Here is a 27,765-nt window from a genome sequence, read left to right on the forward strand (position 1 = left end):
AGGCTAAGTGATACGTAGGTGGATCCAATGATTCCTCGATGGAAGCCACAACGGACAGCTCTCCCCTTCTACCATCGACTGGCCAATAACCAAATCCAGATGCACTGACCAAGGATAACCACAGGCTCGGAGGGGAATTGCCTGGGTTTCCCTTTTCACTTGGAAGGCATGATGAAGAGAAGGAAAATGCAGAGGTAAAGCACCAGCACGTGTGAATCCTAGCAAACCGCCATTTTGGCTCCTCCATCCAGCTACAAAACTAATTTCAACAAGGTATCAATTGACATTACCATTGTTGCATAAAAATATTCTTCACTTTGTTGCTCATTATCACCAACCTACTCTTGGATGAAATAAAGCAAAGATTCAGGTTAGCATAGAAACTCTTAATGGATGATGTCAGTATACTGTGCATATGAAATAATCATATTCCCCATGTAGCCTTTAACTGGGAATTGACCTGGCTTGTTTCAAAGGTCAGGTCATTTTGCAGGTAAAAAGATTTGTCTATAAAACATGCACAACAGAACTAATGTTGAAGAAATCAGGATGAATGGGAAAGATGAGTGATTTTCAGGTAGATGAGGGCTTTTTAAAAAATGCTCTGGATTGAAATGCATGTGGGATCCAGAGACACTGGGCATAGTGCAGAGTCACAGGGACTATTTTCTGTCATTTCAAAAGCTCCCTTGTCCCCCCAAAACATCTTTAGGTGAATAAAATAAACAAAGGCCATCACTACTACATTTGAATTGCAATAAAAAGACTTTAATATAGTAAATATTTAATGTTCCACTGAATATAAAGAGTTTTTTTCAATTAAAGTCATCCACTGAATGACAAGTATGGAATTAATGTTTTTCTTTTTATTTTTTATAGCCAAAACCAATGGGAGGAGAATGATGTTTCAGTCTAAGTGACACACTTTTGTTTTAAAAAGAGCAGCTTGCATCAGTATAATTATGCCATCTGATTTTCATGTTTTGTTTCCCAACTCAGGTAAAATTGTTAGCTTATTCTAGCCTCTCTAAGTTAATAAAAAACATATCCCAAGGTTAGTTAGATGCTGTGGGGCAGCAGTAATCATACTAGTAAGGACAGTGTGTTTGAAGAATGGGAATAAAATTGCTTATCTTGATTTCACTTTGTTTGGAATTATAGAGTTTGTATGATTACATAGAATTATACTGCTAATTGTATCAATTTCTTGTAAAAATCAGATGACTTAATCATTACGTTGCTAGTAGATCCAGAACCTTTTCTTGCTGTGTTTGCTTTACTATTTGGAATCATCATTTTCGTAATAAAACATTTTGGCGGTAATCCACTTGTAAAACCAAGAACATCTTTCTCTCTGGGACAGTGTGTCTCCAAATGGGTTTGTTTTGCACATACCTTGATAGGAATGAACCTCATTCATAAGCCTCCAAGTTCACTCATCCCTGATGCTTCCATTTTTTGTTTAAATAATCATACCAGCATGAAATGGATACACTATAAACATAATATTTACAGTTATGCTCATACGTTTACATACCCCCTGGGCAGAATTTGTAAGAAAACATGAATATCAGACAAAACATTTATTTTATTTAAATTTTTATATTCTGCAGTTCAGCACTTCAAAGTGGATTACATTCAGGTACTGGAGATATTTCCCTATCCCCAGAGGGCTTACAATCTTTTTGTACCAGAGGCAATGTACCAGAGGCAATGTAAAGTGACTTCCAAGGTCACAAGGAACAACAGTGGGATTTGAACCTTGGTCTCCCCGGATCATAGCCTGCTACTCTAATCACTAGGCTACTCCTCCACTCCATCTGTTATTTTTAATGTGTTTCAAATTAAAACTATTATGCATCACAGAATTGCACAATCATTAAACAAACCCTAGCAATAAGGGAAATAAAATGATCCTGTTAAAAATGTGCATACCCTTGAATGTTTGGGCTGATAATATACACTCAAGTTAACACACACAGGTTGAGATGGCAATGACGGGTAGGTATCCACACTTGTGCCTTGTTTGATTTAATTAGTGTCTGTGTATAAATAGCCAATGAATTTCTTAGCTCTTGAGAAACCCTTGTGCATTTCATCCAGGGTTGCACTGATGGTGTTTACTGAAGGGAAAGCAAAAGAACTGTCAAAGGATCTGCGAGCAAAAGTAGTTCAACATTATAAATCAGGAAAAGGATATATAAAAGATATCCAAATATTTGAGAATGCCAATCAGTACTGTTCAAACTCTGATCAAGAAGTGAAAAATTATGGGTTCTGTTAATATCAAGCCAGACTAAGAGATTTCAGCCACAAGTGCCAGGAAAATTTGTCAGGATGCAAAGAAAAACCCTCAAGCAACTTCTTCTGAAATATAGGCTTCTCTGAAACAAAATGATGTGAGTGTTTCAGCATGTACAATAAGGAGTCACTTAGAACAAAATTGGGTTGCATGGTACAGTTGCAAGAAAAAAGCCACTGCTGCACCAATGCCACAACACAGCCCACTTACAATATGCCAAATAGCACCTAGAGAAACCTCAAAATGTCTGGAACAAAATAATTTGGAGTGATGAGACCAAAACTGAACTTTATGGTCACAACCATAAACATGAAGAGAAGCATACCATCCTTACCATGAAGCATGGAGGTAGATCTCTGCTGTTTGTGGGTGTGTGAACTATAGCGGCAAAGAGAATTTAGTCAAAATAGATGGCAGATAGTGGAGAATTTACATTCATCAGCCAAGAAGCTGCATATGGGGTGCATTTGGACTTTCCAACATGACAATGATCTGAATCATAAGGCCAAGTTGACCCTTCACAGCAGCTGCAGCAGAAGAAAGTGAAGGTTCTGAAGTGGCCATCACAGTCTCCTGACCTCAACATCATTGAGCCACTTTGGGGAGAACTCAAACATGCAGTTCATGTTAGACAACCAAAGAATTTACAGGATCTGGAGGCTTTTTGCCAAGAGGAATGGGCAGTTTTACCACATGAGAAAATAAAGGGCCTCATTCACAAATATCACTAAAAATTGCAAGCAGTCATTGGTGCAAAAAGGGAGCAATACACGATATTAAGAACTATGGGTATGCAAACTTTTGAACAGGACCATTTTATTATTTCCCTTATTGCTATGGTTTAACGATTGTGCTATATGTGATGCATAATAGTTTAATTTAAAATACATTAAAAAATAACAGATGTGTTTTTTCTGATCACTCTTTCTTAAAATGCTACACATCTTACAAATTTTGCCAGAGGTACGTAAACTTATGAACACAACTGTATAGCTAGGAGAGTTTTATTTTAAAGAATCTCAGGAACAGAATCCACTTCTGTTCTTTCCAACAAATGAGCTTTAACTTCTCACTCAGTTCCAATTCCCTTTCCTACTTGTGTAAAAAATAAAGATGGCAAATTGATCCACATTTGTTACCCTCATCATGAAATTACACAGTAATGTAAGTGCACACATTTTGTATTACTTCTATTTCTTAGAAAATGAATAGAATTCCAGAATGTTATCAAACATTAATACAAAAAGACTTGGTCTAGTGTATGAAGCCAAACATTAACTGGGTTTTATTAATGCCATCTAAAAGCATGAAGGCCTTACTACCTTACCCAAAAGTTGTCCAAAACTTGTGCATCTTTAGATGAAGAGGCATGAAATACTATTATATTATTGGCCTGAACTCAGGATTTTTTAGAAATATAATGCCTCTCCCTCCCCAAATGTTGCTCTGTGGTGCAACTGCATAGAGTTCCCTAGAAACAAAACACAGTGTGGTATAGTTCCCAATGCCTACAGTTGAGTTTTGGTATTTCACACAAAGTAGAAGTAAGTTTATGTGTTAACCTGGAACAGTATTTTGAATGGTTGGACTCTCAAACAGAAAACCATAAAAATAATACAATCACTACACACTGCTGAATGGCTCTTGCACATTTTGAGAATTCTTTTCATGCACTGTTCAAACAAAAACTGCAATTAAAAGAGCAACAACATGGAGATAGGAGGGGACAGTCAACTCAATTTTCAAGGGATTCAAAATCCCATAATACTATAGGCATTATCACAGCACACTACTAACCAGGTATATACAAATGTCCTGCACAGAAAAACAGCACTGGAGACACTAATCATTTCAGTTCAGTAAGACAGAACTCCTGTAAAAAGATGATGCTTGCTAATAAACACTTTACTCATTGAAGGGTATGAGTATTACTGTATACTATGAATTTTATCCCCCTCTCTCCAACTCATGCTATATCAAAAGAATACAACTGCCATCAATGCTTAGGGGCACAGAAGAATTATTATCTGAAATGGAATCAAGCATAATTGAAGAGATGATCAAAATACTAGTAGAGCTCTGTTTTGAACAGTAACTCTAGGATATAAAATAGAGGGAAAGTAACAGGTTTGTGAAACCTCCCCTTTAAGTAATGAAAAGTTTTGCAATAAAAATAAATTATGAAAAGAAATGTATATGTTACATAAAATCCACCTGCAAAACAGTACCAGCAGTAGAACCCAGCTATAGTAACTAAAAGGGAGTGGGCAAGAATAAACCTTGACCAACAGATTTCAGAAACAAAACGGAGTAGATTTCAAATTAGTACAACAGATGTGTGCAAAACAGACTGCCCAGCTCCATGCTGTGTCCCCTATGTACAATAAATACTATGATGATCCTTCACAAGTAAGATATAATCTGACTACTTTTCTGAAATGTTTCTCAAATCGTACACATGAACACAATGCATCTATTTTTGCACAATGAGGAAAATTAACATCTTCCATCAAAATGCTTGCGATTAGTGAAGCAAATCATGGTAAGGCTGCAATCGCTTACTTGCTTTACTTCCTCCATCCAAGTCTAGGACAGAAATACAGCAGCATTCTCTCTCTCAGTCCCAGTCCAAAACGAATCAGGTGCATGAGCTCAAGGCATCTTTTCATAAATGCTTCCAACTAAAACACAAGATGCTTTTCAGAGTTCTGGGAAAGATGAGTGCGTATATGTGTGTGCTTATGCCCACACACATACACGTGTGTGATAATCACAATACAGAAAAAGCACTAACAGTTCAAACTACTTCAAAACAACTATTTATTATGAAATGAAAAATATCTGACAGCACTCTGCCACCTTCTCAGATTATTTTTTCTTTGTTATGTGTATTTTGAAAATGGGTACATAATCTTATAGAAGTGCCCACTAGTCAAACACGTTTGGGAGGTCATTCCCAAATTCAAAACAGCAAAGTTTACATTTAAGGTACACACAAAAACAACTATTGTTTTTACCTGCTTTCATTTTAATAAGCATTATTGTACTCATACTTAAATACATGGAATGTTGGCACAAAACTAAAGCGGCTGTGAACACATCCACATGTCGCACACCGACATGAAATGCAGCTCTCTAACACACATCCCCTGAAATGGCTTTAGTTGGACAAATTTAGATCTAAATAATAAGAAACTATTCAAATCAAATGATTTGCAAATTATGTACAGAATACAATTTGTGTAATATGGTGCAGCAGCCATCATGTGCCAGCCCCTACTGTTCATTTTGTCAGCTGGAGGACCCAACTTTCTTTCCCTAACCCAAATGTACAAATCTGTTTGGATGTCCTAGGTTGTGTGGTGAGAACTGTGAATCTGTATTTATAAAACAGGTTTCAGCCAACTCAGCACCACCAGTCTGTATGTCTGAGGCAACACACTTTGAGGTTATTCATTAGTAAAATTAATAGTTTTAAAGAGCAGTTCCTGATATTTTGTGCAGAGTTGAACTATCAAGGACGTTACAAGCTGGAAAGTCTTTACCCTAAATAACTTTGCAATCTGCATTTAGCTCCTGAACTATTTAACAACTCTTCTTACACTGGAAGTACCAACAAATGTTATACAAAACTGTACTTTCTTCACTAGGACCATCTACACAAACTCCAAATGTGATGAAAGGTGTCTTACCAGTTTGCTAAAAATCTTGCAAATGTGGGTATTTGAGACTAAAAAATATACCAAAAAATATCTCGCTAACAGTTCACAAAATGACAGCAACAAATATAAAAGAATTTAGATGTTAAAAAAGGAAAGAATTTAGCAAATGTCATTTACATTTTGTGGAGCAGCCAACATAGAAAATCCAACCATTTGCACATTTTCAGTCCCACAACTACAAGAAAGTTTTATGATTTCTCATATAATGGCCTAGTTTCTTCTTCGTCTTCCTCCTCCTCACAATCCTCCTCTTCTGTCTGCTGTTCAAGTTCTTCTTTTGTGATCATTTCAAAATCGTTTCCGTTGCCGCTACTGTGCTGAGAGCCATCATCCTCTCGCCTGTCACTGTCCGTGTCAGACTGGCGCTCTGCTCCTATGCCCTCCACTGCTTCTCCCCTCCCACCCTCCTCTTTTCTCTCACTGTCTGATTTCTCCTCGCTATCAGACTTCTGCTGCTTCATGGACTCAGCTTTTTCGTCTTTCTTGAGGTCTGCTTTTGGCCTTTTGTATTCGTGTGTGTACAGAGGCCTGAAAGAGTCGATGAAGCCCACATCTGCGGTCAGATTTGGCAAGAACCAAAAGTGATGCCTTCCTCCAGTTAAGAGCCAGATAATGAGGAAAAGTATACAGCGGGCTGTGGGGAGAAAAGTTCCAAAAGAAAGAGAAATCAAGTCAACATCTGAGTCAGTCCTCTAAAACACGATCACCTGCTAGGCTAAGGACAACATTTAAACATTATCAGACTGTAGTAAACATACAATGCTCTTTTACAGCTTACAGACAGATCATGTTTTCAGAAATCATTAATTAATAGAATGGTACTAGCTTTCTAATACAGAAGATGAGCCATCCAAGATAGGATTTTGTGTACAGCAAAAATTAAAATGTATTCCATATATGTCATATTTGAAAAATGTATAAACTAGTCATTAACCATTGTTTGAAATCAAGAGTTTTAACAATTTTAACGTTTTTTCTTCATCTGTTATTTTTACTTGTCCTGGGCTTTGACAAGTAGGAAATTCTCTGAAATGGTACATGAGCTTATACAGATGGACTTTTGCAAGAGCTTCATGTTTCAGTAAGGAGTCAGACAGCCAGAAAAGCAACTTTTGATTTTATTAAAGGCACTGCTCCTTCAGAAAGCCAATAAGTAGTAGAAGACAGCAATTCCATTAACTCTGCTCCTGCCTTTATCTGTCTGTCACTGAGCCACCTGCTCAGAAGGGGCTTTAAGGCTAGTACAGAGTGGCCATTTTCTTGATAAAATATTAGTACCATTTGTTACCCCACTCCACAAACATCTCATTTTTGTTTTGCTCTAAGCATACTGTGCAAAGAAGCATCTCCCTAATATGGGAGATGAGGGGAAGCAAAGGGGGCTCAGGAAGGGTAGTTTAAAAGATGAACTCATTTGGGAGTTCTCTTTTTACAACCCTGCACTTTGGCACTACACAGAAATCATCCCAGGCTGCAGCAATGGGATTTCCTCAAACTATCGTTATGCTGGAACTTTTTAAACAAATCAATCCCAAGATCAGGCACAAAACAAATTAATACAATGTAAATCTTTTTTGAAATCTAATTGACCTTCTAGGATACTCCCGGTCTTACTTTAAAATAAAACATTAAGTAATGATACACTGTAGCTATAACCTCAATGGTTGGATATATGGTGCAGGAACCAACTACCAGTTAGAGCAGCTCATTCATGGATGATATTAAAAAATCTTCTAATTCATTTCCACGGAGCACATGTGAAATCTGTATATCTTTGAACACCTCAAACATCTTCAATAGGCATTTCAGTTTTAAGTCAAAGAACTGTTGATAACGTGCCAAGTTGTTAAAAGCAGCTAGACCCAGTCAAGTTTAGGAGAAAGACTACAGCCAGACACTTGTAAGGGAAGAGCAGCACTAGTGCAGCCAGTTCCAGCTGAGCTGCAATAAACACCACCATTTGTACAAAGGGGATCCATTTATCCTAAATCTGTTTACTATGGTCTAATTTAAAACTATGCAATTAGTCTGAATTGCTTCCCCCACTTGAAAGAACAAGACTGGAAAACTGTATTCGAATACACAAAATTTCCAAAAGCATTCTTGACATTGAGCATGCAAGTACGTGGGAGGGATGTATCTGAATTCCCAGTCCTTTTCTCTCTACCTCACCCCACTCAATCCACAGTCTTTTCTCCTCTTTCCTACTTGATCACGCCTCCCTTAGTGAAGACCCAATCATATTCCTCAATGTAGTCCTCCCAGCAACCCACCTCTGCCTCAGCCATTCCTTCTCAGGCTTAGTCAACCTTTCACTCGCTCCCTCTCTCTCTCTCTCTCTTGGCAGAATGGACTGATAGCAGTGGGTGTCGAGAGTCCATTAAATTGCATCATTTGTTTCAATTTATGTGTGGAACTTCCCTATTATCCACCCAACTTTTCACTGATAGGAAAGTTACACACAAAAGTTGGAAAATGAAAAGAATAGACATTGTCAAGCATCTAAGACGTTCCACAGTATACAGATGACAAAGAACGCCTAGTAAATGTGATGAGGTACAGGGGTATGCACAGACATCGAGGAGCTCCAGGGAAAGCCTCTCTCTGTTTTCAAGCCTCTACGCCAGAAATCTCTGGCTGGAACATTTTTGATCATTACATTGTGTATTGGCAATGAATGCAAAACCCTCAAAGTGAACAAAATTTGCCTGCCTAACCAGATGTGCTGTTAGATTTATAATAAAACAAACACAGCTGATATTTCTCCAGTTATGTGTATAAGGATCATAATTTTTAAAATTTAAAACTATATACACTGCTTTACTCCTGAGGCATAAAGGCAGACAAAAATGTTCTGATCCTTGACAGCACTCCACATAAGGTTTTCCAAAGGCAGCTCAACTGCCTGCTTCTGATTTTAAAACCAACCTGCTCTATTTGAATCAATTTAACTTCTAATACAATGACACTTACCTACAGCAAGCAGGAGAATACTGGCTACAAAACATCCCGCACCTACACTGAGGTAATAAACACCTACTCGCATCTCTGCAGGCCAGAGAGGGAAAAGTGTTGCAGCTATCACAGCGATCACTAGAAATACCAGAGAGGAAAGATTAAAACATTTATTATCTGCCCAAAACGCTTTCCAATGCTTCCTCATTAACGTTTACAATGACCTGGCAGTAGCACTATATTCTACCAGATAGGAGACCTGGGTTGAATTCCTGGATCTGGGTCCTAACTCTTAGGGCCAAAGGAGTGAGTGGGGACCCAGAGGAAACAGAGTCCACAACACACAGATAAATGGGAGTTCCAACCATCACTCAAGAGCATCATCTAAAGGCTATTTCAAAGAGTGCACATCTGCCATATTCCAGGGGAAACCATGGCTCATGCTCCTCAGCTAGAGGACCATGGCTGGACTAAATGGCAAGACAGAACCTGGGTAACGGCAAATAAAAGCTCAAGGCACTGCAGCCCCAGGAGAGGTTAGCTTTGATTGAACTAGAAACCCAGAAAAAGCTGCAGGAAAGTTACAATACATGGTAGAGTAGCACCATGATATAAATGTTTTTCTTTATTTTGCAACCTTCACAAGTTCAGGGTGGACTTTTCCTTACTCTTTCCCTAATTGGTCACATACAAATACTAACTTGGGCTACACCAGCAGGAGAGCAATAAAGAAAGAGTCAGAAGACCTAGCCAGTCAGAATATGGGCTGCACGATTGGGCAGCCATCCTGCAGCTGGCTAAGAAGGGGGAAGGGTTGGAGACAGGTTTAAATGTAGGATAACAGGAAAGCAGGATCTAACCAACAGAGAAGGAGGTTAGAAGCAGGGGTCACAGGGATAGCAAGAAGGAAGCAATGGAGGCAGAGGAAGGATGCCAACAGTTCAACAGTGAGCAATCAAGCACCCACCCACTAGCACCCCTCCCCCCAAAGTGAAGCGGGTAAACCAGGGGGATGGAAGGGAAGAGAGAGGATAATTTGTCACCTGTGCAGTGGTCCCTTACTGGCACGAAAAGGAAAAGCACTTAATTAGGGCAGCTAAGGCGCAATAGGACAGGGGGTGGCGGTCAAGTTTAATATGTTTAGTCAGACCTGGGAAGGGTGGTCTGGAGAAGGCTGCAAAAATGTGGGCATGTTAAATTGAGGCAAAGGCATAGGGCAGCTATTGCTACATATCCTTAGTAGCAGCATTTCTGGAGCAGAAAGCTGCTGGGCAGCCACCTCACTAGTTAGCTGCCCTCTAGTACACCTTCCTTAAGCCGATGAGAGTAGTGATAACATTGTTAGGTATAACTGCTGAAATAAAGCAATCTGTGGCCATTTCCATCCACTCAATAAAGGTGGTTCGAAGACAAATGCATGGGTACATGCTGGTATTCAAACAGGTAAGGGAAAGAGGTGGGGAAGAGGCAAGATGCCAAGAAGTGAAAGGTAGAGAGAGTGTCCCAGTTAAGGGAGCTGTGTACCAGGTTTCAAGGACAGGTCTGGAAATATGCAGGTGGTAGAGAACAATTCTTTTTTTCAAGGAAGGTTGTACTATAAGTGGAGCGTAATACAACATTCAGAAATGTCATATTTTATCTGAAACAGTAACTTTTCAAATGGTGTCTTCCCTTACTTACCAAGGATAAGTCCCATGGCAAATGTTTTAAAATGAACTGGGTCATAGATCCAAACATATACCTGTAATAATTCAAAGAACAAAAGTATTCTGTAATGCACTCGACAGAGTTTCTCTAGAACAAGACCTTATCTAATGCACAATTTCTATGACTGTCTAGAAAAGGCTCTCTGGTAAAATAAACTAAATTTGACCTTGAAACTGTGCTTTATATTCTCCTACAAAATGCCAAAATCCCTACTTCTCTCTCCTTCTGGAAGTTTGTGCAAAATGGAGAAATTACTACTTACCTGATCATTTCATTTTCCTTTGTGTAGACAGATGGACTCAGGACCAGTGAGTTATGCTCCCCCCTGCCAGCAGATGAGACGGAGCAAGCTGACATCACAGTATATTCACCCCTGCAGTAACATCGGCCTGCCAGTATTCTCTTCAAAAGCAACTATGGACAGACTAGCAAAACTTGATTAAAATCAGGCAACCATTACTGTACTCAACGAACAAACACTGAACTCAAGCAAGGAACATATGTACCCCAAACTAGGAACTAGATGAACACTTACCAGTAATCCCCTGGAATACATAGCCCCACAGGAGGACCGTTGACACAATACTTCGGCAGCCGAGAGCAGGAAGCTGAGTCCATCTGTCTACACTAAGGAAGACAAAATGATCAGGAAAGTAATCATTTCTGCTAACGTGTAGACAGATGGACTCAGGACCAGTGGGATGTACCAAAGCTACTCCCGAACAGGGTAGGAGGTTGACCGCGGTCCAGTCAACGCCGCACGTGCAAAGGCTGCGTCCTCAAGGGGCCTGCACAACCAGATGATAAAACCTGGGAAAAGCGTATAAGGAGGACCTTGCACAGGTCGGCAAATGTCGACGGGGGATAATAAACTAACCTCCGCCCTTGACATTGCCTGAGTCCTAGGAGAATGAGCCCTAACACCTGAGTAGGCAATGGCTTTTCAGCATCCCCATATGTGGCCATGGCTATCTCTTTAATCCAGCGAGCTATTGTGGCCCACAAAGCTGGTTCGCCCTGCTTCCTTCCACCATGAAGGACAAACAGGCGATCCAATCTTTCGAAAAGGTTCAGAAACCACCAGATACTGCACATGTCTCTCGACATCCTCCACATCTCTGACCTTAGCCAAGGACATCAAGGAAATGGACTGATTCAAATGAAATTCCAAAACCAGCTTAGTTAAGAAGGATGGAACAGTATGTAGTTGTAACGTCCATGGAATCACAAATAACTAACTGTGGAAGCCAGTCGTTAAGTTATCTCAATACTGATAATTCACACGTAAACATTATTCTTTATTAAATCACTTCAACAATACTTTTTGATAATCGAGATAAAGACCTCAGAATTGGCAAAGGGTCTGAATGACCGCACTGTTTATAAGCCAGTAAGTTCAATCACTGGTCTTTACTGTCTCATTTTCTATTTTTATAAAAACGTGGTTATTTCCCATTTCAATTGAAAATACATTTTTATATGGTTTTTTTTAATACTACAGAAAAATTCTGTCTAAAGAGAAGTATTTGCTGTTATGTTGGTATCGCAGCAATATTTTCACATTAATGCCACAATTCAGCCAAGTCTTGATAGCGCTATATTGCAGCATAGATATCACAGCAACTTATGTTCTTTTTATATTCTTTTTAACAGCCTGTTTAGTTTGTAGCTCATTGTTTCAAGATAGAGCATGTTAACAATGTTCAAGTTTCAGGTAATATGTTTGTATATTATATCTGAGATCTTCCCAACATCATGAAAGAAAGCACTTATCTTAAACTTGTTGCAGATTTTTCTTTTTTTCACAAGTCTGTGCTGTTGTAACCATGTTGGTTTGTGGTCAGTCCCCGCCAACATTAACGTTTCGCATGACACTTCATCAAGGCGGATTAATACTCTCTCGACCTAATAATGCAATTCACGTAACATTTTATATTACCCATCTTTTACATCAATTTTATAGAAAGATTTTTTCCGTTGGTTCTTACTCACAATACTCTCTCGACCTTTAGATGTTCGGGCTCAATTGTGCCATCAAGTATGGCTACGTCTTTTTTAAAGCAGTCTCCTACTTGAAATGTGACCAATCACTGAGCATGTATTGACGTTAAAAACGTTCTTACGTGAATCTTTCTTTTAAATTATAAATCGCTGTTTGACCGCGAAAGCGGGAATTAATCAATGAAACCAGGTGTGTGAACCAACTTGTTGATATCTAAATTTTGGTATCTATCAAATGTCACACAAATAAACCAAACATTGGAATTACTAAAAAACTGTTCCACTCTGTCTTGCTATTGAGACCATTGGGCTCTTCCGAAACCAATTTGTAAATCCATTCTTGTTCTCTTTGATAAAGTAATTTCTCCCGATTGCCTCCTCTGAAGTCTGCACATATATGATTAACTACAAACCAACATAATTCCTGTATTTTATGATTTTTGTCAAGACAATGCTCAACAATTGGCGCTGCTGTTCCAGTCCTGGAGGGATTTCCCCATCTTCCAGAGAGTCAGGATTTGCCTCATCATCGGTGTCATCTGGATTCCTGTCTGGAATGACCGCAGCAAACAGAGGTTTGCTTCGGTGATTAAACATAGGACAGGAAGAGGGAGGGGTCACCGGCTGAAGGAGAGGTCACTGGCTGAGGATCCAACCTGATAGGATTGGTTGAAGCTGAGGACTGTACCTGAAGAAAGGATTGCAAGCCTTGAAAAAAATCTACCCAAGAAAAGGCAGCAGGATCCAGGCTAAATGCAGAAGGAACTAGAGCAGGGCCTACTGAGCTGCCATCTCCTGTGGAGGAACCAGTTAAGGAAGTTCCAAGGTCTGGCATACCTCCAGACAAATCCTTAGCCAGACCCTCATCAGGCTAGGAAGATCCAGGCTTAGTGAAATCAGAGGAAAACAATTCTCCCTGAGCCTCTAAGCAGCACTGACATGTCAGAGGACACTCCAGGCTGAGATGCCCAAATATGACAGGCAACACAAAGAGCAAGGTGCTTAGGTTTCTTGCTCACTAGTGCCATCAGTACACAGCCAACGAAGAATGTGCGTCCAGCCGGCCCACGCTGAAAAATTTCAAATGTACAAAATTTATGCACACAAAAATTAGGTGCCCTGACAGTAAGTGCTGCAAAAACACACAAACAAACTATGCACACCACCAATTATAAAAAATAAAAAAAAAAGAGCACACAAAAGCCATGCCCAAAACAGAGCGCGCACATTGATCTTCCTATAGATGACAGTAGAACGTGCACAAAAGCACGTGAAAACGCCGCCACGACCTATCACGTGGCACGCAGGAAAAAGCCTAACTGCAGGGCCTAGCCCTCTCGGACCGCTCAACCTGCCAGGCTGTCCGGTTCCCTTAATCCCAACAGGAGCGGGAACGAATGTTGGAACAGCATGCCGAGCACGAAGACTGGAAGAAGTCCTGCAAAACCCCTCTACACTATCTATGCCTTTATTCTTTTTTTTTTTTTTTTTTAACTTACTTGAGCTCAGCCCTTACCAGCTGAGTACAGAGACAGTCTCCGGCTGTGGGGGGAGAGGGCATGTGCCGTCACGCCGCGCTCGGCCTCCTGCATTTGTTATCTTTAAGCTGTACAATCAGCTAAGTCCACACCAGAAAAACCAGCTACCGGACCAAGGCACACATCTGAGGGGCCATGGAAATCACCTCAGGAATTCTCAACTGGGGGAGGGACCATCAGGTATCACCGCAGGAGAGAGGGGCTTTCTTTTCTTTTTTAAGTTCTCCTTCCAAAATCAGAAGCAATCCCCATAGGGATTTGTATGTCCACCATCTGCTGGAGACTGAGAATACTGGCAGGCTGATGTCACTGCAGGAGTATATATATACTGTGACGTCAGCTTGCTCCATCTCTATCTGCTGGCAGGGGAACATAGCCCACTGGTCCTGAGTCCATCTGCCTACACACTAGGAAACTGTCTAAGGACAGTAGAAAAAGGTGCAAGGTTTGAAAAGTTATATAACAAAAAGATAGTTTAACAAAAATGCATTTTTGTAACTTGGAATTTTCTCTATCTCCTGCTTATGTTTGGTTTAAACATCTCTACAAAAAAGAACAATACAGCAATCAGAAGTAACTCTGGGGCATTCTGAGCTGGTCTCTTTTTGGGAGCTTATGGGGAAACTGCCACAAAATCCTGCAGGACTAACGCTAAAGCTGGCTTGAATCTCCTTCTAGCAGATTGTAAACAAACTGCTGGAGTGGACCTCATATATAGGATTTACACAATCTAGTACAAAACCTTTGGTTGGTAAAAATTCCTCTTTCTGGGTAAAATGTCTCTCTTCCTGTGCTTGTTCTATAGAAAGCTCAGGCTAGTTCACACTGAGGAGACTGAAATGATTAAAACCTAAAAGGCAACATGGACACCTTACCTCATTTCCATCCAAAAACACTTGATCTTCATGGGGCTCAAGTTTAAATTTTCTCTTCGTTTCCTTTCTCTTGGGTGTTCCTGGAGTCTCATCCTAAGGAACACACAGCAATTGTGTTTTCCACAAATGAAAGCAAGAGCATAAGATGAGACCAATGACAAATGGAAAGGAAATAGGATTTGAGCAATCAGAGATGCATAACGGGTAAGAAAAGATGTAAAGTATGTAAGAAAAGTGTTCTCAGTGGGGAAGAAAGCACACATTTATTTCCAGAGCCACTACAAAACTGCAGAAATGTTTCACAAACACTGAAGGAAAATTGCAGAGATGTATTTAAACCACCTGAGTAGTTCCTTGTCTCCCTCTCACACCAGTTTATTAATCTTCAAGGAAGACGGGTAGCCTGGGGCCTGGGTCTACGCCCTGTAGCATCCAGCCTCTCAGCACCAAAAGAAATGAGGAAGACAATGAAGCACGTTGCATGGGCCGACAGTACTGACAGCAGCCCCAAGACTCAGGAGGCTCATCGGTCTTTCATTACCTGCCAAAGGAGGACTAAAATCTGAAGAAAATTCGCATACTATACTCAAGGAAAGAGATCCCGGGCACCTCTCTCTATATAGTGTGGCTTGCAAAAGTATTCAACCCCCTAAAAGGTCAGCCCATTTCTGTGGATTACAAATGACACTTACACAGATTGTTCCAGACCATGTTTTTATTGTAAATCAATATGCTCAAATTGTCAAAGTCACAATTCATTATTTCTCTGTATTCTTCATAAAATAAAATAAAAAACTGAAAAATGCTGCTTGCATAAGTATTCAATCCCTATGCTGTGGAAGCTCCAAGATTAAACAGATGAAATATATTGCCCTAACAATTGGTTTTCTATTGGCCTCTATCCAGCTTTTCTGGATAAAAGGCCCCTAACTCCAGTATCATTGATCAGACTGCAAATCTTAAGGAAAGCTATGAAAATGAAGACCAAAGAGCATTCTATGGAAAGTAAAGAAGTTATAGACATGCATAAGATAGGAAAAAGCTACAAAATAATATCCAAGTGAGCACTGTTGGATCAATTGTGAGGAAATGGAAGCTACATCATACCACCCAGACACTGCCTAGTCAAGGCCGTCCCTCAAAACTCAGTATCAGTGCAAGGAGACTTGTGAGGGAAGCCACAGAGAAGCCAACAATCATTTTGAAGGAGCTACAGAGGTCAGTGGCTGAGACAGGAGTGGAGGTGCACCAGTCAACCATATCAAGAGCTCTGCATAAAACTGGTCTGCATGGGAGGGTGACTAGAAAAAAAGCCATTATTGAAGAAAACACACATCAAAGCACGTCTGGAGTTTGCCAGAAAGCATCAGAGTGACCCAGCTAAAATGGGGGATGAGATTTTGTGGTCAGATGAGACGAAAATGGAGCATTCTGGGAATGCTGAGGTCATCGGCGAGAATGGCTACCTAATCTGTGAGCTCCCTTGCTAACCCGATAGAATCTATTGTGAACCCTTGCCATCCGCACCTATTTCGAGATTTTTAGGAGCGGCAGTGACAATAATAATATAATGGCTGCTAAAAGGAAGATTGCTGATCTTAAACAGTTTTCCTATAATAAACTTGCAGTGGAGTTGCAGGAGGCTGTTGGCGGGCAGGCCGCGTTTGAGCCTGGGGATGATGTTGCCGATAGTGATCAACTTTCTGGCTTGTCCGATATCCCAACCCGTGATGAATTAAGAGGCTGGTTCATGGATATTCGGGCTGACATGAGGCAGCACAAGCAAGATCTATTGGCCTCTGTTTCAGAGATCCAGGAGGATTTGGTGGCCTTTGACTCGTGGGGAGATGACCTGGATGTCCGCATGGAGGGCCAGGAGGTCTCTATTAAGAAGATCGTGACCTTCAAAAAAGTTTGCATGCTGAGCAAGAGGCTTTGGCAGGTAAGATGGAGGATCAGGAAAATCGCACAAGAAGGTGCAATCTGAGGATCCACGGTGTGCCGGAGACACCGGAATACAATGACTGCCTCTCAACTTTGGCCACCATTTGTAAATTTCTGCCCTTGTCAGCCTCCCCTTCTGTGGCAGCTGAGACAGGGACCCCGGAGGTTAAAATTGAACGAGCTCACAGAACTCTGGGGCCCAGGATTATAGGCAGGGCTCGAGACATTGTGCTCTGCTTGCATAGCTACACCATTAAAGAACAGACTTATGCAGCCACTAGAAAGCAACATGAGTGGCTTTGGGAAGGCATAAGATCGTCATTTTCAATGACTTGGCACCCACCACACTGCATAAGCGTTTTGACTTGAAGGCGGTAACCGCTGCACTTCGTGAGTGTAATATACGTTACCGCTGGACATTCCCGTTTGGACTTTCTTTCACAGAGAACAGCACGACTTACAAAGTTAAAACTCTGAGGCCGAAAAGCTTTTAAAAAAGCTAACTTGCCAGTGCACTTCCAGGTTCAAAGGGTAAAAGAAGACAGGATTACGGTCGACATGTTCCCAAGGTGGCAAAGAGCTGGCAATCACAGGAAGCTCGAGCATCAAACATCAGCAAGTGCCCATCAGAGAAGGGATGAAATGCCTGACACCATTTTTATGGATCACAGCATCATGCTTTCTCTTATGTATGCTTTGCTATGCCCATTAGTGCTATCGGGTTGTTTTGCTATGATTCCTGATGGGGTTGCTATTATACAGGTGAATGTTATGTGGTTCTGAGCTTATATTGGTTCACCAAGTTTTTTCATTTGCTGTCAAGGGTTGCTGATTATTGGGTGGGAGTGTTCTTCGATTGTGTGACTTATCCTCTGCATTGGGAGGCGTCCACAGTATGGATGTAGTAGTTGGAGGGAAGAATAAGGGGAATAGGGAGGGAGATACACTTGCAATTGCATTAGCTCTATGATGTTGTAGTGCTGTTTTTTGGGGGGTTTTTGTGCTCTGGAGTATAGTCTATGCTACTTTTCTTTTATTATCATGATGACCATGTGCATTTGGTCCCTTAATGTTAAGAGGCTATATTCTCATAAAAAGAGATATCTTTTTCTCCAAGATCTGCTGCACTATAAAATTTCAGTAGCCCTAGTTCAGGAAACTCAAACAAAGAGATGGCATGAGCATGTGCTGACTTTTAAAGATTATCCTATTAAGTATCTGACAGCCAGAACGCAAGGAGCGAAATATGCTGGGGTAGGCATCTTTATTTCCCAGAATGTCATCCATGAGTACCTTTTTCATATTTCAGATCCTCAGGGGCACTATATACACTTTTGAAATTAAAATTTAGTGGGAAATCTTTACTTTTGTGAATATTTATGCCCCTAATGCAGTTCAACATATTTTCTTGAGAATGTTAGACAATGTGCTCAAAAGATTATGTAGAGGGATTAGTAATATGGGCGGGATTTTAATTTTTTTTTTAGAAATTCTCGGCTGGACACATCACACTCTAAGCTACCCCTCTGGCTCTAAGGCACAGATGGAATTGACTTCCTTGAGGACCCGGTGGGGTTTTGTGGACATTTGTAGGTAACGCTACACTACTTCCAGATCCTATACCTTTTATTCTACACCTCATGGGACGTATTCTAGAATACTAGATAAGCTATTACAGAATAGAGTTCTGGAGGATGGGATTGGTGACATCATGTGGTCTGACCACACCCCTATCTGGGTTATGCTACAGCTTTCGGATTTTGATTCTGGGCTAAGATTTTGGCGTTTAAATGATAGTTTGCTACAAGACGCGGGGTTATGTAAAACTCTTAGTTTTAAGCTCAAAGATTACTTTCACTTGAATACTTCCCTCACTGTATCTGCTGGCACTGTTTGGGCATGCTCTAAAGCTGTTATGAGGGGTCAATTTATAGCCTATGCTTCTTTCCACAAGCAAGAGGAGAAGCATAGAATTGCTTTACTGGATAGAATAGCCATTCTTTCGCGTCTTCATATGGGGGTCACAACATTTTTCAGTGTTACAGCAACTGAATGCTGCTCAGAGTGAATTAAATCTCTTGGATTCCACTAAAATAGCATTCAAACTTGAATGCACCAAACAGATCTTTTTTTGAGGGGGGTAAAAAGCAGGGAGGATCTTGGAAAGGAAATTGAAAGCTCTATCCGCCCAGAACATCATTGCCAAAATAAGAGGCACTAATGGCTCAATAGTGACTTCCTCTACTGCTCTAAGGGAATGTTTTTCTGATTTTTATACTTCCCTATATAGTAGGGATGGGGGCCATTGATAATGCCGCTATCCCAGGGTACTTAGAATCAATGTCACTCCCTTGATCAAAGGATCAAATGCAATATTTGGATGAGACTATTAGTTCAAAAGAAGTTTTACAGGCAATTAAGTCACTTAAATCTGGGAAATCCCCGGGGCTAGATGGGTATACAGGTAGCTACTATAAACAGTTTTCTTCCATATTAGTGGGCCCTTTAACACATTTTTTTCAATAGAATTAGGGATGGAGCTTCTCTTCCAAAGCATTCAAATATTGCGGGGATCACGATTACTGCTAAGCTGGGCAGGGATCCCACTTTGTACGGATCCTATCGACCAATCTCTCTAATTAATGTAGACCTTAAATTCCTTGCTAGAGTGCTGGTGGGACGATTAAATGTGGTGGTTCTCAGGTTTGGTGCACATGAACCAGATGGGTTTTGTCCCCTAACGCATGGTGGCGGACAATGTCTGTAAAGTTATGGATGTTTTAGGGTGGGTTAAGAAGGAGAATATCCCTTTCTTACTTCTGTCCATTGACGCCGAAAAAGCATTTGACATGATCCATTGGCCATTTCTTTTCCAAACCTTAGAGAAAATGCGGTTTGGCCCTTTTTTTAAAAATTGGATTAAACTATACCAAGCTCCGCAAAACATGCATTAAAGTTAATGGGGGTTATGGTAGCAGTTTTTCTGTGGAGAGAGGAACAAGGCAGGGGTGTCCTTTATCCCCGCTCTTGCTCGCTTTATTTTTAGAACCCTTTGCTTCTAGAATCTGGGCTTCGAATCTTAAAATAGCCCTCTTTGCAGATGATATTTTATTCACCTTAACTGATCCCCTGCTCTCACTGCAGGGCGTTACAAGTGAACTTAAACTCTTCAGTGCAGTTCCTGGATTTAGAGACAAGCTAGACAAATCTGAAATATTAAATGTAACTCTAGCGGAAAGTGAAGTTTGTCAACTGAAAACTGCTTTTCCTTTTAAGTGGTCTAAAAACTCTTAAATATTTGGGAATCCAGATTGGTCCTGATGTGCAGGATCTTTTTGCTTTAAACTATCGCCTGTTAGTGAAGGCTGTGGAGAAAGATTTCCTTAGACGGGATAGAGAACAATTTTCATGGCTGGGTCGTATTGCTATTATAAAAATAAACTTTCTTCCCCTTTTCTTGTATTTATTTATTACTCTTCCAATTTTCATTAGTTCTGCCATTCTTCGCACTTGGCAGAAGATATTTGATTTCATTTGGAGGAGGTGTCCCCAAAGGGTTTTGTGTCTTCTTCTGAACCAGCCCAAGGATAGGGGGGTTTGGGGGTTCCTAACCTAGCCTGGTATTATGCCGCTGCTCAACTTAAGGCCATTCTAAACATACAGAGGATAACTACCACTAAACAGTGAGTTCAGTTTGAACAGCATACAGTGGGGGGGGGGGGGGGGGGGTGCCTTTTTCGGCAATGCCATGTCAACCACAAAACACCTGGTACTAGTGTGGGGACCCTCCCTTTTCCCTACATACCATGTTACGAGTATGGTCCAAGTAGAAGGCTCAGTTAGTTGGGCAGAGAGACCCTTTTATTCCTCTTATATTTTCCACAATAGGATTTTCCCAGTGGGTTATCTTAACCAGGTCTTTTGGGAATGTCGGCCTTGGGGTATTGTACTATTTGAGAATGTGTTGTCTGGGGGTTCTCTTATGCACAGAGAAGATCTCACTGCCAAGTATCTATTGGGTAAGGTGGACTTTCTGGCCATTTTCTTCAATCTCCGGAGATCTCTTCCTCTTTGGCTCAAGGGAAAACCCCCCTTTTTTTTTTTTTTTTTTTTTTAAACACCTTTGTGCTGAGGTTGATTAAAAAAAAAAAAAAAAAAAAGGTTTGATTTCAAAAATATATTCTTTTCTTAATGGACCCGTTGGGAAAACATTCTCTCATATTAGTGCTTGGGAGGCTGATTTGGGGATGAAGCTTTCACCAGAAACATGGGACTAGGTGTTTCTGTCAGTGCAGAAAATTGTTATAAACTTCTTGTGTGGTGGTATCTTACACCGCACAGATTGCATTGCCGATATCCTTCTCTTAGTGATCTCTGCTGGAGAGAGTGTGGTGAAGTGGGCACTTTTTTCCCATATTTGGTGGGGTTGTAAGAAGGTTTCCTTATTTTGGATAGTGGTGACAACTTGGCTAGGAGTGATTTTAGGGGTTGGTGATCTGTGTGATGTGGGTTTTATTTTACTGTCTTTAGGGAAAGATTTTGCTGTCTTTAGGGCAATATCATCAACGATTTTGCCAAGTGTTTAGTGCAGCTAGATGTGAGCTTGCATTATATTGGAAACACCCTGAGGTTCCTTCCTTACCAGAGGGTACAACAGAGAGTGCGCTTTTATTGCTGAATGGCTTCTATTTCTACTGCCAGGCATCAACATGAATCGTTGTTCCACAAAATTTGGGGACCCTTTATGAAGTGGGAGGAATTTAACTTTTAATTTTGCATGGCTCACTTCTTTTCTTGAAATTGTTAATCTCCTTTATGCTTTATTTATCACTATTTTCCCCTGGTCTATATCTGAGCCCATTTTCCCATTGTTTTTGTAGTACGGGTGGAGAAGAATCTTGGTGGTATGTAGTAGAATCTTCCTATCATCCATTGGGTTGACATATGTTATGCCTGACCTTTTGCAATTCTTTCGAGACTATATTCCTTTATTCAATTATAAATTGGGTAATTTTGTATGTCATATAATTAGTAGCGCTCTTTTCCTTTGGACAAATGTATATTTTACAGAATGACTGTGATATCTATTGGATCAGTGCTTCTCAACCAGTGTGTCGCCAAGCAGCGGCAGGTGTGTCACGTGCTACTGGTCTCCCGCTGCTCTTCCCCCCTCTTCCTTCACCGAGCGAGAGGCAGGCTATCTTCCACTGCTGCCGTTGCCACCCGGGCTATCAGCACGTTCAAGCCCGAATGGGAAAAGTAGCAGTGTTATTGGAAGCTGGCAACTGTGGCTGGGTCTTTTCTTCTTCCCGCACCTGCCCCAATCCTGGCCCGGAACAGGAAGTGATGTGCAGTGGGGTGCACGGGAAGAAGAAAGAGCCATGCTGCATGAAAAAGTAGCGTCAGCAGTGGCAGCCCCGAGCAGTAGCGTGGGTCCGAAGCAAAATCAGAAGCAGCCAGAAATCGGCACAGGAGACAGCAGAATTAGCCTCCCGTGGCTGATGGGATTCTTCTTTCTTGGTCTGTAGAGGCTAGAGGAGGCGGTAGAGCTACCATTTGTACTCGGGGGGGGGGGGGGGGGGGGGGGCAGGAAATGAGAGAGACAGCCAGACAGCCTGTCTGTGAGAGCATGTATGTGTGATTGAGAGTGTGCATGTGTAACTGTGACTAAGAGCCTGTGTGTAAGTGAGAGCACTTGATTGAGATCGTTTATGTAAAGTGTGTGAGAGAGAGCATGTGTGTGACTGAAAGAACCGGTCAGAGAGGTGATGTGTGTATATAATGAGAAGCATGTGCATGGGAAGAGAGCTAGCATAGGAGTGAGAAACATGGGTGTGTGTGAGAGACAGCATAGGAGTGAGAAGCCTATATATGTAAAATAGAACATGGGAGTGGGAAGCCTGTGTGTGTGTATGTGTGTGCATGAGAGACTGTTCGGGAAGGTGACTGGTGTGTATGTAAGAGAAAGACTGGTCGGGAGATGATTGGTGTGTGAAAGACAGAAACTGATCATGGGGGTGTAACTGGTATGTGTGTGTGTGTGAGAGACAGAGAGACTGGTCCTGGGCACTAAGGAAGAGGACCATGAATACAGAGCTTCAGCCACTACTGCTTCTGGTGTGTGCTACTGGCCTGCATGGAAGAGGAGTAGGAGAGCTGCTGGAGGAGGTTAGTAAAGGTGGCTTTTAAGTTTATTTTTCTTGATTGACTATCATTTTAATTACTGAATATTATGTGATATGTCTGCTGTTTTGAAATATTGTATTGGTGTTTGGAGAATTTTAAATAATTTTTATGAGTTTTTAATTGTTGGATATTATATTCTGTTCATAGTTGTGAAACATTTATTCTGCTTATTAATATAGTTATATAATTATTTCTTTGTTGGGGGTCTATAGCTGCTTGGCTAGTTCTATTTTCCTATTAGGAGGTGTATGGTGTTTAGGACCTGATTTAATATTTGTAGTGTTGCCTTTTCATAGGTAGGGTTGTTACTGTTTGAGTGCATAACATAATACAAGTGTAACTGTGTGCGAATTAGTTTATGTGCATTACTGCAGATCCTGGGAGTATGTTAGGTTGGTTCTGTGTGTGTTACTGAGATGAGATATTTTACTAGCATGTAAGCGTTTGTATCGGTCTTATTTGTTGTATTTTCTCAAGAGGACTTGTACTAGTGATAAACTGTTGTCTTTTCATAAGTAGGGCTATTGAGCCTGGTAGTTGGAGTTTGTGTTGCTGTTACTGAGATGACACTAGAACCAGAATATATTTTTTGTAAGGTGAGTTGTACGGGGAATATCATAATTCTGCTTTACATCCATAATTGTGGGTCGGAGGGGGGGGTTTCCTGTGGATGCAAACTGTACTTTTACATTTAGCCCTATGATGGTCATGTGTTCAGTGTGTCACGCATGTCAGAACCATCTGTCAGGTGTGTCCCGACAGAAAAAAGGTTGAGAACCACTAATTTGGATTATTGTGTTATAGTAAGTGATTAGTGCAGCATTTCTTTGCTAGTATTGATTGATTGCAGGTGGGGAGGGGTGAGGGGGCAGGGTCTCATTGGTTTAAGCAAAAGTGAGAGTCAGTTATTGTATTTTATTTCATGGTTGTAAATTTTATTTTTGTTTTGCTTAAATCCTCAATAAAAATTTTTAATTATAAAAAAAGAAAATGGAGTGTTCTGGCCAAAATTCAAACACTATATGTGGCACAAACCTAACACTGCCCATTCCTCAGCAAACACTATCCCAACAGTAAAGTATGGGGGCGGTAGCATCATATTGTGGGGATGCTTTTCTTCAGCGGGGACTGGGCATCTTGTTAAAATTGAAGGACAGGTGGATGGTGCAACATACAGGGAGATACTGCAAGACAACTTGTTTTAGTCCACTAAAAAACTAAGACTTGGGAGAAAGTTCACCTTTCAGCAGGACAATGATCCCAAAGCATAAGGCCAAAGCAAAACAGAACTGGCTGAACAACAAATTAGAAACTACTACTTACCTGATAATTTCCTTTTCTTTAGTATAGACAGGTGGATCCAGAATAGGTTATGCACCTCTACCAGCAGATGAAGACTGAGCAAAGCCGACATCACGGTATATATATTCCTGCAGTGACATCAGGCAGCCATTATTCTCTGCAAAAGCAAACTGTGTACAAACTAGCAAAAACTTGATTATTAAGAGATAACCATTCCGGCACTCAACCAACAGGAAAACACGGAGCTCAGACAAAGAATGTATTAACACTAGTCTAGGGACTGGATTAACACTTAACAGTATTCCCTGGAACATGCAGCCACGCAAGAGAATAATAGCACAACCCACCGGCAGCCAAGGACGGAAAGGTGGATCCACCCATCTATACTAAAGAAAAGGAAAGTATCAGGTAAGTAGTAATTTCTCATTTCTTAACAAGTGGGATGTACCAAAGCTACTTCTGAACAGGGCAGGAGGCTTCATGCAGTCCAGTCAAAATGGCACATGCGAATGCTGTGTCCTCTCGGGCCTGCACATCCAGACAATAATATCTGGAAAAGATGTGTGAGGAGGACCATGTCGCAGCTCAGCAAATGTCAGAAGACAGCAATCTAACCTTCACCCATGACACTGCCTGACCTCTAGTGGAATGATCCCTAACCTGACTAGGCAACGGCTGGTAAGCATCCACATACGTGGCCACGACTACCTCCCTTAATCCAGGATGGGACAAAAAGAGCCCTCCTTCTTGGGCACAACAAAATTAATGGAATATCAGCCTGTATTTTCTTGAGACATAGGCACGGGAACCACAGCCCTCAGACTGAGGAGACTTGACAATGTACACTCCACTGCCTGCCTCTTCTGCAAGGAGTGGCAGGAAGATACCATGAACACGTCCCAAGGAACACTGCAAAACTCCAGCACATATCCATCTCGTATCACTTCCAGGACCCACTGGTCTGACATGTTTTCGACCCACCTCTGATAAAGGAGAGAAAGAGAGGTGATCCCCTATCTCCTGTTCCTGGGGATAGGTTGGTACACCTTCATTGGGAGGCTCAGGGTGATTCCACTACCCGAGCCTGAGCCCCGTCTGGGCAGTCTGGGATGAAAGGACTAAGACCTACCGAGAGGTTGAGTCCTCTGAAAGGCTGCCCCTCTGTAGGGTTGAAAACGTCAGGATCCTCTAGTACGACCTCTCATGCTAAAGGAGCACAGCATCTGCTTCTTATCCTCCGGTACCCAAGGAAGCGGGGACTCACCCCACTTACTGGCCATTTTCTCATTCCTAAACAAGACTGAGCCTTTAAAGGGTAACTTTAAAGTTGGACTTGGAGGTCACATCGGCCGACCAATTTCTCAGTTATAACTGACACCTGGCCGCTATTAACGAAGTCACCTCTCTACCTGAGGTGTGGACCAAATCGCAGCCCACATCTGCCAGAAAGACGGCTGCTGGTTCCATCACTGCCCTGGAATTCACACCAGATTCATCGACCTCCTGAGAGATAGCAAGTGTTGCTTACCTGTAACAGGTGTTCTCACAGGACAGCAGGATGTTAGTCCTCACATATGGGTGACATCATCAGGATGGAGCCCAATCACGGAAAACTTCTGTCAAAGTTTCCAGAACTTTGACTGGCCCCTACTGGGCATGCCCAGCATGGCACTAACCCTGCAGCCAGCAGGGGTCCCCCTTCAGTCTTATTTGATAGTTACAGGCAGTGCCGAAAAAATAAAACAAAAACTTTACGAACCCAACACCGCGGAGCGGAGGGCGGGTTTCGTGAAGACTAACATCCTGCTGTCCTGTGAGAACACCTGTTACAGGTAAGCAACACTTGCTTTCTCACAGGACAAGCAGGATGGTAGTCCTCACATATGGGTGAGTACCAAGCTGAGGATGTCCGAACATGCACCAAATGTACCCAACGGTGTGCAACAGGCACAACAACTGGGGTGGAATTTGGTAGAGGGCATCCTGAACCCCACCGGGCAGGCGGAAGGGTGTTGGTACGTCACGTTGGAAATATGTTACGCAGGACAGATTGGCCGAAGATGGAATCTTGTCTTCCGGCTTTGTCCAAGCAATAGTGGGCTGCGAAAGTGTGGAGAGAGCTCCAGGTGGCAGCCCTGCAAATGGCAGGAAGCCACACCAATCGTAGGTGTGCTACTGAAGTCGTCATAGTCGTTTCGTCTGTGCTCGGACTGCCATGGCCATAGAAAAATCGAGCCACGGTACGGTCGACGGCCAGTAGGCAGCGAGAGCCAAACTCGACAGTAATCGACAAAAAATGGTGAAAACTTACCGGAGTACCGCAGCCTGAGAAAAGTTAGAGGGACCCCTGTGGGGCAATCTAATTTTAATTAACTCCGTGAGGAAAATTCCTGTCAGGAATCTCTTCAGAGCTTCTAAACTGCGAGGCTACTGCTGCGCGGAAAAAAGAAGACTGAAGGGGGACCCCTGCTGGCTGCAGGGTTAGTGCTGTGCTGGGCATGCCCAGTAGGGGCCAGTCAAAGTTCTGGAAACTTTGACAGAAGTTTTCCGTGATTGGGCTCCATCCTGATGATGTCACCCATATGTGAGGACTACCATCCTGCTTGTCCTGTGAGAAAAGTAAAGAGGAGCAAGCCACCAGGGAACAACAAGAAACTATCTACAAAGTCATTGCCACTGCTTCAAATGCTTGCTTAAGGATGGCCTCAATTCTTCTATCGTGTGCATCCTTCAAGGCTGCTCCTCCCTCTATGGTGATGGCACACAAGCACATCCACTTTTGGAAAGCGTAATTTCTCTCTCGCCATTGGATCCAAGGGATACAGTTCTTCTAAGGCTCGTCCCCCTTTGAAATTAGCTTCCTCTCACTCACTCAAGATCAATTAATTCTTGAATGGCCTCCATAATAGGGAAAACAAAAAGAGGCTTTACACAAAGAAATAAAAATGGGATTTTTCTTTGGTTCAGTCATGGATTCAGCCCCCAGCATCTTTAATGTCTGGGAAATCAGAGCCAGTGACTCATCTCTATGAAAGAACCATAACATAGTCCAATACAGTTCCAATCCCAGAGGAATTATCCCATCCTCCAGGGAGTAAGGATCAGCTTCATCATCTGTGCCATTTGGGTCCCCATCAGGAAGGCTGGCCACCGATCTTGGTGTACTTTGATGCTTAATTGCAGCCCCAGGCACGCAGGAAGTCACCACCTGCGACTCTGACCTGGTAAGATTG

The 27,765-nt window shown here is 41.7% G+C and overlaps 1 protein-coding gene across 4 annotated transcripts in view; it reads right to left on the minus strand.

The window, feature by feature from the left end:
* Positions 1 to 2,969: 2,969 nt before the first annotated feature.
* Positions 2,970 to 27,765, minus strand: part of SEC62 (SEC62 homolog, preprotein translocation factor) — an 83,114-nt gene continuing 58,318 nt past the window's right edge. For all 4 annotated transcript variants that reach the window (XM_029615352.1, XM_029615353.1, XM_029615355.1 and 1 more), the window contains 4 exons: positions 15,101 to 15,193; positions 10,660 to 10,720; positions 8,998 to 9,117; positions 2,970 to 6,658 (listed from right to left, as the gene is read on the minus strand). In XM_029615352.1, the coding sequence (XP_029471212.1) occupies positions 6,213 to 6,658; positions 8,998 to 9,117; positions 10,660 to 10,720; positions 15,101 to 15,193 (720 nt within the window). In that variant the 3' untranslated portion in view covers positions 2,970 to 6,212. The remainder of the gene's footprint in view (positions 6,659 to 8,997; positions 9,118 to 10,659; positions 10,721 to 15,100; positions 15,194 to 27,765) is intronic.

The sequence above is a fragment of the Rhinatrema bivittatum genome, chromosome 9 (genome assembly GCF_901001135.1).
Source record: "Rhinatrema bivittatum chromosome 9, aRhiBiv1.1, whole genome shotgun sequence".
Lineage (NCBI taxonomy): Eukaryota > Metazoa > Chordata > Amphibia > Gymnophiona > Rhinatrematidae > Rhinatrema > Rhinatrema bivittatum.